At 36.9% G+C, this 13,167-nt stretch overlaps 1 protein-coding gene across 3 annotated transcripts in view; it reads right to left on the bottom strand.

Moving 5' to 3' along the window:
- The window catches only part of FAM184B (family with sequence similarity 184 member B), a 47,482-nt gene that overhangs the window by 13,707 nt on the left and 20,608 nt on the right, over positions 1-13,167 (bottom strand). For all 3 annotated transcript variants that reach the window (XR_008576774.1, XM_054823193.1, XM_054823192.1), the window contains exon 3: positions 5,635-5,745. Coding sequence is in view for 2 of the 3 variants with exons in the window: in XM_054823193.1 (XP_054679168.1) it covers positions 5,635-5,745 (111 nt within the window). In the remaining variant the exon portion in view is untranslated. The remainder of the gene's footprint in view (positions 1-5,634; positions 5,746-13,167) is intronic.

Genomic DNA, 13,167 nt, shown 5'->3' on the forward strand with positions numbered 1-13,167 from the left:
AAAGTAGTGAAGAATACTTGCTAAATATTATTCTTAATGAAAAACATTTGTTGTCTTTAATGTGATGGGATCTATCTGTGGCCTGGATACATTCCAAGAACAGGCAGATGCCAGAGCCACTTGCCAACCATACCTTTGTTTCCAGAGCTGCTGCAATTTTTGGTGGGGTTTTTTGGGTTTGGTTTTTTTTTTTTTTTAAATAAGTGTTAAATAGCAAAATTTAACCAAAGGGACACTTTGGCTTCTGGTTACAGGTAAAACATTTACTTTGTCTTAATACCTATTGAACTCAAGCCAATGTTTTCCTATATAAAGAAAGGAAACACTGAAGTTTTAAGGTACTGCAGTTCCTTATTAAACTAACCTTTGATGTGAAATACTTAACGCTGTACAGTCCCCTGTGTCAGCTGATGTAATATGCATTAGCATTACTACACTCAAGCATGCATTTTTTTTCTGGCTTTCCTGAAAGTAAGCCAGTGAGTAAAAAAGATGTGCCATAAGAGTAGGCTGTATATTTTCTAATAGGAAAATTGGAAACAGGAAAAATGTCTCTTGAAATATTTCTTTTGCAAATTAAATATTCATCTAGGCAGGGAAGATGAAAGAGGTATATATAAGCTTCAGCTGTGGTCACAACATTATTAACCTTCCAGACTCTCTTCATAGACACTTATTGGTTCAAAGCACTACTAACGTGAAACATAAGATCATACTAACTAGAAACTGGCTGAGCAGTAAATTGGTAGCAACAGAGAACATAATGTATAAGAAATCAGATGGAAAAGTATTTCTAAAAACATTGTTTTTCAATGATTTAGGGGAAAAAGACCTACACAAATATATCAGGCGTACAATCACACTCTTTCTCATTAATCCAGCTACTTCTAATGTATCAGAGGTTAAGAAACAAACATTTCCATCCCATCAGGTTTTCTCTTCCTGTCTTTCAGTTAAAAGGGCTTTCAGATCCACCACTGCAAATCCTTCTCTGGAATATTTTACAGTGCCCAGGCATTTTATTGTGTTTCATTACTTCAAAACAGATAGCCAGACCCTCAATTTGTTTCAATTGGTAAAGCAGCATTTAAGCCAATGAAACTATGCCAACTCATATCAGTCCAGAATCTATCTTGCTCCTTTTCCTATTAATAAACCAGCAACACTATGTAATTTTGTGTTTTATAGTGTCTTCCTGCTGCAAAACAAAACCTCTTGAAAAAACTGTATCTCTAATACCATTATTCATTCACTTTTATCCACCAGAATTGCATAAAGTGGTCTTAAAGATGCAACTAATAACTATCCACAGTATAAACTCTAGGCAACAGTATTTTTCTAGGCTTTGCTGAATTCTTTTCAAATTTCAGGGTTATATTTGCACTTTCTTACGACCGCTGATTCTGCCTCCAACTGTCTTCCAAGTAAAGAAAAAATGAACAACTATTACTAAAAAGAGGACAGATAAGTTTTGAAATATTTCAAAAGTCTTTCAAGTTCCATTCTTTTCTAACCATAATTACTGCCCTTCTCCTGGGAAGGATGGCCTGATTCTTTTGAAGAAGTACCTCTCAGACTTTGATAGCCCATGGGCAGAAATACTCGGCAAGTATAAGGCTGTGCATGCCATCACAGTTGGCTCCCCTGTTTGACTTCTGCTTTGATTATTTTAATTCACTGTGCTTGCAAGCACTATGAATACTTGAAGTCTATCTTATGTCTGCTCTCCCCTTCCTTTATTTATTGTATGTAAGAAGTGTGAAATCTCAAAGGCAAGATCTAAAGTTGGAATCAGAGAGAATATTTTCACTTCCTGTATCTTTTAAGTAGAAAGGCCCGAGTTTCCCAATGCATTGCTAGGGGATGAATTTACATAAAAGACTTAAAACTGCCTTTTGATGTATTATAGAAGAGTCACCACAATTAAGAATTTGTTCAGAGTCAAAATAAGGCATCCAAATGCTACAGGGTTTTACTCCTACTATGACGCTATTACATCAAAATGGTAACACAGTATAAGTAACAACAAAATAATGAAATTATATTTTACTGTTGTCTTTAAGCTTATTTCACAGTTACTTAAGTTCACATTTAACTGCCTTCCTAAACTTATGGCAATTCCTGACCAGAGGGAAAGGTGTGAGCACACTAGGCACACCTCTACTGCTGCTATTTGGTTGTACTTATAAGGTCTCCATGAAGGCTCTGGGCATTGTTGTGCTATCACTGTTCAAAGATGTATCATGACAAGGTGACGCCTGTGCTTCCATTTTATCTACTTTCTAATTCCACAATAGTCCCTTTAACACAGGTTGAAGAGATCCTGTAGTGCAAAAGTAAGGAACTGGAGGACTCTAGTGAATTAGCATTTGACCCACACAGGATCTCACATCCTTCCTTCCAAAGGACGAAATAGGTGTGAATGCGATTTCTTTATGCAGAAAAATCTCAGTAATACAGAAGTAACGCCACTTTGAAGTGTGTCCCCAGAGAGATGAAATTGTCATGATTCTGTCTACTCTGCATAGTGCTTTAGCTATGTCAGCCCGACCAAAAATGTGCCTTATGCAGCCAAGGAAGCTATTTTTAGATCTGAAATTTTATCCAGGTTAGAACTGGATTAGTAACAGCACATTGCCTAACCTTTGAGGCGGAAGCTCTGGGCTGTGCCACTGCAAAGGTTCCCAGCTGGAAATCTTTCCCTCAATGAAACGTAATGTTGTATAGTACATGGTGGTTTTTTGGCTGTGAATATTCACATACTTATAGAATGAAAGTATTATAAGTTGAAATTACTTCACTTCCCCGCAATACTGCCAAGTAAATGGTTCAGAAAGTAATGTATAGAGTACCAAGAAAAATGCAAAATTTATCTTCAGAGGGAGCATTTCCTCCGTTTTGGGAGCATTATCAGATTCTAAGATCCACTAAAACATTTCTTAGTGTATCTATTCATACTTACTATGGTGTTGTGAACATAACATATGGCATGATATGTACTATTTTATATTATTTATGCTTATGTTTATAGTGGCAATAATTTCCCACTACCCCTTACATTTACCATGATCTTATGATATGAGAGGACTAGCAGTTAAGAAACACAGGTGTCGTTCCTATTTTTCTGTCCTGAATGTGTGACTTCAATAATAGTAATTTGGTGACTCACTGCCTTACTTTTTCCATCTGCAAAACCTGAATAATAATTGCTTCATGTCATAAGCCTTTTGATTTCTTTGAGACCTTTCAGTGGAATACACCACCTGCATGCACATACACAATACTATGAGATCAGACAGTGTGCCACTACTCCTCCATTCCATCTATTCCTCTCATACCTCAAACCAGTATAACTTTCAGACATTTCCCAGGGATGCCAGAATATCATGGTAAATTTTCAGCTTTGAATGGACTAAGATATTTTTGTAGAAATATGTACATTTAGAGGAATCTGGAAAAGAATAAAGACAACTGGTTTCTGAGAACCCATGGTTTGCATTAGGTGCAAAGAAGTCACTGTGGATAGGTCAACATGGGTTGGATTGACCTGAAATTCTCTCAGAGAAGAAACTGTAGAAAACAGTGGCATGCAGAAATGTGTAATGAAACCTAAAAACGAGATTTATCCAGAACTTTAAGAATATTAAGAACTACACTTAAATTCTGTATTTCTAAGACTGGGAAAAGGATAGAATGTCAGAATGCAACGGTTTGATACCAGAATGGATAAATCTGCTTTACAGGAGAAATGAAAGGGAAAAGACCATGCTGCACTCAGAACTAGCACAGCTAGTACAGCATGAATGGGAGAAAAAGCAGGTGTTACATAGTAAACGACTGCAACACATGCCTTGATTGCTGGAACGTGCCACACCAAGCAGCAGTAATGGCTTGCGGGAAAGTGGAAGCAGGAAGGAGAGGGGGACCAAAATCTTCCTTAGCCCCCAGTGAGCCTTTTTCTGTCTTTGAACACTCAAAAAGAGCTTATGACAACCACTCAGAGTCTACAAATGCCAGCTGAGAAAGATCTAGGTCTTCAACTTTTGTGGGCTGTTGCCATGCAAGCTCCCGCTGAACTTGCTGGAAGTGAAAGTGGTTAGAATCAATGAAGATATAAAGCAATGGAAATTATAGACTGCCACTTAGAACAACAGTGGCTATCTGTAATTCAGTAGTTCCACAGTGTGAGCTACCTAATTCCTGTTGTTCATTGCTTTTTCTTGAACTAGACTGAAGAAATTTTGTATATTTGGGAATATCCTCATTTTGCTTAATAAAAACTTGGAGCCTCAAAATTTGGATTGGCAGGAAAAAAACAAAGAAATGGATGCCAAATTCTTATGGTGAAAACATGTCTATTCACCCATAATCTCCTAGAATGGGCAATCACAAATAATTTCATTGTTCTTCTGAAAAAGGTACCAAATGCAATGATATACCTGGCGTAGAAAAAGAAATGCAGCACTGAGCATCATCAGAACTTTTCACCAGGGCACTGATTTTGGTTCTGTTAAAGCAGTTTTTTTATAGTTTATCCATGAGATAAAAGTATCAAAATGTTCACAGGCAAAAACTTCACATGATCACACTGAAGAAAAGGAAATATCCTGTACATAATATTTTAAAGCTGATAGCATTTGCCGAAAAGAACTGAACAACACAAAAGGGGAGCACCTGAGAGGGAGAAAATGTATAATCGTAGTTGCCAGAAATTTTAAAGGTGAACTGTTTACCTGGGTAAATAATTGCCTTGAAGGGGTTCTGCTTTTGTTTTGGCAGAAAATTAGTTATCCAACATGTTACAGCTTTTCAAATAATGACACTTTCCTGTACAAATATTTTGGCAGATGTACTAATCTGAAAAATGTGCATCGCTTGGCCTGCAACTGACTATACATTACAGCTGTTACAGGCAGATAATCGAATCTACCACATCTCAGGTAATTATGTCCAAATTAATCTATCTCCACAGATTTGCATTATGACTTAGGTGTAACCAGAGTGGGGAACAGTACATAAGCTATGACATCCTCAAAGCTTCTTTGGGGTCACAATGCTTTCTCTATTTCATTCTTGATCTTGAGAACATAAAGGGAGGCATACCTTAACTACTAATATATACTAAATTATTACACATTCCGATCTGCTTCAGTTACCATGCTTACCATCAAGCAGGTAGAACAGAGACAATGATCTGTTTGACCTTTTTTCTATTCAATTGTCTTGCTCAAGGGAGCAAGAAAGCAGGCCCTTTTATATGTCTACACACACACACACACAAAAAGTCAACAAGAGCTGTAAGGAAGATTCTAATCTCTCTTAGCCTTCTTAGCTCTACATACAGACAAACAGTCAGAGTCACCATCCAATTCTGATACAGCCAAACTCCTCACCTAAAAGCCTTAGTATATCTCCAAAGAGTGATAAATTAAATTTATCAAAAAGGCTTGTCAAAATCTTCATAGATGTTCAGGAGCAGTAATTTCCGTTATTTCTATCTAAAGTCCTTGCATATTTTCTTGAATGATAGTCATATTCACAGCAAATACGATTAAAATCTAATCAAGAATCTTTCAGATCAGAGGAAAAATTTAGAGCCCTTTTATTACTGAGTTACATTTATGCCCAGTTTACCTCAAATGAAGAGTTTTGAAGTTTCCCAGTTAGGACTTCTTTCTCTTTCTCTAGTTGTTTTAGTTCACACTCAGATTTTCTTCTAAATTCCTCTAGCTGTGTCTGGAGCTCCTAAAGAAAAAAAAAAAAGGGGAAAAAAAAAAGGAAAAGAGCATGCAATAGCTGGGACAAAACATGCAGCATGAAAAAGAAAGAACATTTCTTCTACATTGACCTAGATAACAGAGCAGTTTACACAGTAATACATGCTACTGTTTACACAATAATACATGCTACTGTCTTTTCATGTCACTCGTATTATTCAATCAAAGAAGTGTTAACAGTTTGGTTTGGTTCTTTCTAATATTAGACAATACAGCTCACATAATCCTAATCTTCTACTGAAAGCTTCCCTGAAGTAGGAAACTGTAAAGCATGAAGAGTCAGGTTGTTTTGCCTTGAGTGGTGTTAGTGTTCAAAAATAATTTAGTATGCAAGCGTCACCCACAAGATCTGAAAAAACATAAATACACATTGACCATATAAATAACCAGATGACTAATTAATGGGCAATTAGTGGAAAAGGGAATCAAAGGAAGCACAATCTTATAGCATCCATAAAGAAAATCCCAGTGAGGAAGTAAAAATAAAATAAAATAAAAAATTGAAGACTATACAATCACCTTATTGCTGGAAACAGTTTTTGAAAAATCAATAATACCACTTGCAAGACAGTGACCAAGAGCTTGTAGTAATCATTTGTACCAAATGTGAGCAATTGTTTATTGTAGAAAGACTGAATGTGCAACTTCTAGAAATGTACTGAAGTGATATATATTACAAGCTTACGTGTGCTTGCTCTTCCAATTTGTGTCAATTTGCTGACTCAAAAAAATATTCTACCATATTTTCAGAAACCACAAATGGAAGAAAAACAGAAAAAATAGCAATTTAACACCTTCCCCATCCTATACAGCCCCTTCTCACAGCCCACCCCCATTTTTATAGCACAACGACTTAAGAATTACCATGGAATCCTAGCACCTTAGAATGGTTTGGGTTGGAAGGGACCTTAAAGACCATCTAGTTCCACACCACTGCCATGGGCAGGGACACCCTCCACTAGACCAGGTTGCCCAAAGCCCCATCCAACCTGGCCTTGAACACTTCCAGGGAGGGGGCATCCACAGCTTCTCTGGGCAACCTGTTCCAGTGCCTCACCACCCTCACAGTGAAGAATTTCTTCCTTTTATCTAATCTAAATCTACCTTCCTTCAGCTTAAGGCCATTGCCCCTTGTCCCATCACTCCATGCCCTTGTAAACAGCCCCTCTCCAGCTTTCTTGTAGGCCCCCTTCAGGTACTGGAATACAAAATAACAGAATACTGGAATTCTGGAATTACCCAGAATACTGGAATATTGGAATTTGAGATAACAGAAAAAGTACCTAAAAACTAAGAAAGCGGTGATCATTGGGAGGATGGCATGATATTAGGAAACAGAAGCACAGGCAATAGTCACATATTCCTTCCAACTCATAATTAAATAAAGGAGAATACATAAATATTGCAAGGGAGAAATTAGCTTTAGTTTTGCCTATAAGAAAAGGAGAGGATATAATGGTCTTTTTGATTAAAACCTGAAGATCACGTGTTTGCAGCATTCCCACTGCAACTCTGCCAACTGACTTCCTTCTCTATATCTTAATTTTTTTATCTGGAAAACAGATATAATACTTCTCAAACAGCTGTTACAGGCTTTAATTGCATCAGAGGATATAAATAGCATTAGTAATTAAAAATATTGTAATTTTCAGTTTTACTAACTCAAGATTTTTCTTATTTAATTAATATGAATCTCTAAGAAGAGATGGTTATAAGCAATAATATTTATTGCCTATAAGCAATAAATGCCTACTTTATGCCTTTTTTACTAAAATATAAAGTATTTGATATTTAAATTTGATCTGACTCACATGAAGAGCTTAAGCCCGACATAATTTTAAGTACACCTGTACAAACTTATTCACATAAAGTACACTATATAAACGGCAAAGTCCTTTTCATGAGGCTTATACTTGATAGTGTAACTGTAACTTGAAGTACTGCATCTTCACATACTGATCAAACATGAGCACTTTCACAATCAGATAAAATAATTTACTCGCACAGGTTCCTTTCTGAGAAATGAGATTGCATAAATGTATAAACTCCAACATTTTCATAGGCAGAAATGAATTCTTCTGACGAGCACTTAACACAATTCCTAGTCTGCAAAATCTGGAAGGTACTATGAAGCTCATCATTTAGTAAAAGGAGCTGCATGCTTTTTATGACTTCACAACTTGTCAGCAAGCGATTTGATTATTCTCAAGTAAATGTTGAACTCAGAAAGGTACAGCAGCATTAAAACTGGGAAAAATGGGTACAAGTATATTCTTAGCACCAAAAAGGTTCTAAAGAACACTTGACCAGTAAGTAGTCTGATTGTCCAATTCTACAAACTGCTCTAATAAAATTTTATTTTGTCTAGAAGATGTCTGACAAACACGTAAGTACATTAGGAGACAGAAAGTAAATTCCTCCTTAGTTTATGCAAACCACTTGGGCACACGCTGAGTTGTAAGCTTCACTAAGCATTAAAGCATGTGCTTAAAATTAAACACATTTGAAGGTTTTCCTCCATTTGAATACATTTCAGCTCACATTTAGGTTCCTACTGCACAGAAACATGACATATTGCAAATTTCCTGAAGCCAAAGGATTCAGCCACAGACAGCACTTCTCACGAGAGTGGAATTCAGTGAAGAATCTCTTAAGACAATCGCTGCTAATGCATACTGAGATCAAAAAATACAGCTCAGCCATTTAAAACACACTGAGAGAAGGTATTGCTCAGGCAACTTGTCTGGGTCCATGAGAAGATAAGCATTTTTCTGACTAAAGTTAAATAAGGACATATATATGCATGTGTGTGTTTGTGACTAGTCATCATTTCATTGGTAACACCTGTACTCTGAATCCATTTACCAACACTTTGCAGAATTAGATTCTCTGCCTAAACAATGCAAAATTTTGATTAAATCAATGTATTTGAGCATTTCACAGCAGCAATCCATGGAAATTTAAGTCAGAGTTTTGAATACACCTACAATATATTTTTCTTCCTGAAAATGAATCACTCCAAAAGTCACATGCAAAGCATGCAAGGGTAAGCCTTGCTAAGAAGGCAGTTTATCATATCAAGGATAAATTCACCTTCCTGCCTGTGGAGCTTTTTACAGAAATACATCAGGTTTGTTTTTCTTTTTCTTCTAGTAAGACCATAGCAAGAAAATCCTTACATTTTATGTTAATTCAAAGTGCCTCCAGTGAGGATAATTCAAATGATATCACTGTGACCAATAAGATTAAAACCAGATGAATTAGAGCATCTATAAATAGAAGAACATTCCTACCTTCTGCATTTTTTCTTTCAGCTTCCATGAAGTTTTAGACTGGCTTGATTTCCTTTGTATGCTTCATTACAAGATCTTCCTGCCCTTTTAACAGCTATTCCTTCAGACATATCTTTTGCTTATGGGACTGATGCTTGCCTTTACAAAGCAAGTTCTCTGCGTCTTTTATTCATACCCTCTTTTTAAATAGCTACAATTTCCATAGTCTATAAAACACGCTAGCTATATAATATGACAAAACCAGGGTAGAATTCTGGGGTCACAGTAGTCTATTTTGTTGTGAATATGCTATTTAGGTGGATATACTCCACTGAAAAATACTGGCTTTATTTTAGTTAACAATGTAGTAGCATAGTAATTCAGGACTGCAGGCTTCTGCAGTCTAGGGATAGGGGGGTTTTTGCTGTTCTGGTTTGAGTTTGGGTGTGTGACTCTCTTCCAACCATGCAGGCTTCCTCAAGCACAACCTCAGTTCTGTGACAAAGTACAAAGGACAACTTGGGTTTTGTTATGTCTCTGATGCCAGGTCGAATTTTCCAGAATGCCAGAATAATATTATTCTAAGAGAACTAAAAAATACAGAAAAGATTTTCACAAGAACTGTTTTCTATATTTAAAATAAAATAAAATTAAATTAAAAAAAAAAAAATCAGTGTTCCAACCTGACCTCAAAAGAAATTCTGCCTTGGATCTTGTTCTCTTTAAGATTTTGGTTACAGAAGAAGTTGAACACTCTGCCCTGATCTAGCTCAAGGATGTCAGCAGTTTCTTTGTTGTCACTGCAGCAACTCATGTACTTCAGGTTATGAACATGAGTCAGCGTTCCACTGGATGAGGTCAGAGATCTGGGAATCTTGCAGAATTGACTGCTGTGGAATAACTCAAAAGGCATTAATCTTAAAAGGAAAATGACATTGATTTCAGTACTTTTGGCATCCCATGCCTTTGAATATTTGAGACCAAATCACCTGTTCAAGCTCTTAAAAGCCACTCTTGTTCTGGCTTTGTTTGGTAGAAGTCCTCTGCTGCAGCTGTGGTATTTGATGTTTCAGTTCATCTACTTTATTAACAGCTTTGCTTTGGGAATTTAATATAGTTTCCATATCTTCTGTGCTATCAAAATTTACATTTCAAATAGCATAAATAACTTGTGAAATTTCCAATGTGAGTGACTACTAACAAGGGAAATACTTTAGAATTACATTAATGCGTATCTTACCTGCTTTTTGCAGGATTTCCTTCTCTGGAAGTATATTTCTCTCTTTGACTACATGTCTTCCTCTACTATTTTTGACTATATCTTTTGATCCCAGAATTTCTTGTTGTGTTCCCTTAAGTTACACTTCCAAATCCTAAAAATATGCATGATATTACTTCTATGTTTATTACACATGTTCTTTTTTTGTCATCTGAAATAAACGGTCATTCTCTCTTGGTGTAGTTCCATAATATAAATCTTTCACCTACAGAGCTCGTTTAAATGCATTTTTTGCTCTTCCATACCCTTAAACTGTGTTTGCTGCCAGAATATTTGTAATGTGGAGCCATTCCCTCAGATGTAGTAGGCATTGCTATAAAGTGAAGAGTCATCAAGAGTTATCATCTAAAAGATGTCTGAAATTATCCTAAACTTGGAATAGGATGTACTTCCATTAATTTTATGACAACCTGTGCTACGAGTTACATGAATATTAGTTTGGGGTTTTTTCTAGTTGCTGAAGTACAATACTTTGTAACATAATCCATAATACAGATGTCTAAAACCAGAAAGTTTGGCTCCTACAGACTTTGCTGGGATTTGTCTGTCCATAACTGAAGGCAAAAATTTGAACCATATTTAATGTGCTATTTCTGGAGGTTCTAGTCTCAGTTTCCAGATGTCTAACATCATACTGCAATATTCACTCAGACAAAATTGCCATTTGTTCCTATATGAACATAGGGTAAAACCTCATGGGTAAAAACTAACTTGTATTTAACACTCTCTGTAGTTGAAAACTTAAAGGTAAGCTTGTTCCTTTTACCTCTGGCATATGCCAAAATTCTTCCAAAACCAGACTGAACAGATCAGACATAATGACTTGTCATCCTTTGTATTGTTTCTTCCACAGTACTAATAATGAACATGCACTAATGTGATGCCTTTCATCTACAGGTCTCAAACCTCTTGGCGTACACTAAGGAGAAAACAGAAAATTCATCTTGCTTAAACATCAGTCCTTTTATCTTTCAGGCCTTACAATAGCTTTTCTTGCTAGTATTTACTAATAATCAGAGGTATTACTGATTAAAGAAAAGTTTCTGTTTCCCAGACTGACACTGTCCACAGGATTCTGAAAAAAAATGTGGTATTTAATGGTGGTATTAGAAATAGCCAATTTAGATAGGAGAAACTTCTACTTTTTTATTTAAACTGGAAAGAAACAGAGAATAACACTGTGTCTAAATGTTTTCCTTCCTCCAGATTTATCCTAGTCTGAGGCTATCTCTTCAAAGATTCAAGGCAATATGCTCTGGTGGTACGTTAATCAGCCTCATTCCATAGACTTAGAGGCTCTGAAACGTAGAAGTTAAGCATATGTCCCTCAGAAGATATTTTATTTTTATCCAGCTGATACTGAATTTAGAAATTAAATTGCTAATAACACCACCACCTTATTTCCAGTTCCTATCATGTTTTACATTATTCCTAAAAGACTGCATTTCTTATACAATAAATCAGAACAGCAAACCACATGCATAAATTTTCATGTCTCCATTCCTCATTTCTCCTGAACGTTACTTCTAGTACCCACAAGAAATCAGCATCGTAGTTTCCCTCTCCCCCTCTATCACTTCCAACTCTACAGAGCCAGGACACTTTTCCGTATTGAAAAATATTATGGATTTCCCTGACTCAATTTTAAAAAATAGTTTTTCTCCATCTCTGCATTCATTATATCTTCTCCACTTTTCTGCAGAAGTTAGAGGTTGTTCTGCTACAGATCTACACACTGAGAGAATGGAGTCTGAATAATGTTGGGGAAGGCATATTCAATTCAGCTTCTGATCTTGTGAAACAAAAAGGCAGCAACTGTATTGAAGACTGAACTCCCTCCAAGAACATCCTCAAAAAAGAGGCCCAGAACTCTGTACCATCAGCAAAATGATACTGACAGGCAAGATGTGAGGGCAGATGGTGAAAAGGGGCAGAGCTGTCTTGGAGGAACACAGCTGACTGGGGTGACCCTGCTCTCTCCAGGATTCTGGGGTTCTCTGACTCTAAAGGAGATAAATCACCTTTCCCATCAGAAAACAGTTATTGTTATTCCGAAATACTCCAAGTCCAGACCTTCAAGGTGTTTTCTTATCTAATATGCAAGATTGCTGTCACAGGGCTGCGGACAGGTCTGGTAGGTGAGTTTATGTGATGGGAAGGACCAATAGTATTAGAAGGAAGTGGAACTGTTGAGCGCAGAGCATGGCTGGGTGCTTTGGGTTCAGTGCAGTTCATCGGTGTCTCTCCCACATCCAGACCTTACATACCAAATGCAACTGGTTGACAGATTGCCCATGATGTGCCAACCTCTGAAACTGCATCCGACACATGATGCAATTAAGCAGAAAGGGGCTGCAGAGCTGTGCTGCAAATGTATGAGATATACACCAGCTGGGGTAGACAGGCAAAGTGTGAGGTGAGAACTAATGCTGAAAGTCTCAGGGCTCAGCACATAAAACTTCACAGGTGTAAAGGAAAATCCCTTAAATGTCACTTGGTACAAGCCACTGTTCCAAGAGCCATACAATACAAAGCATTTGACTCCCAACCTGCCAGCTCAGGTCTCTTATCTAGCCCTGTTTATATCCATGCATTGAGCTGTTGGCAACCACAAGGGAAAAGGAGAACGTACTCTGTATATACTCATTGCTAGCATTAAGGCCTGCTTGGTGTTCTCTTCACATTTCTGGGCAGGAAAGGTAAAGCTCTGTTCAGTCAACAGACAAATTTTACCTCACTTCCCCCTCAGGGAATACAAAGTCTAGGGTTCAAAGAGTTCTCCTAATGAGTTACTAATCATCTTAATTCTTTCTTTAAAACTCTCAGCACTATATCCCTT

Source organism: Grus americana, chromosome 4, assembly GCF_028858705.1.
Source record: "Grus americana isolate bGruAme1 chromosome 4, bGruAme1.mat, whole genome shotgun sequence".
Lineage (NCBI taxonomy): Eukaryota > Metazoa > Chordata > Aves > Gruiformes > Gruidae > Grus > Grus americana.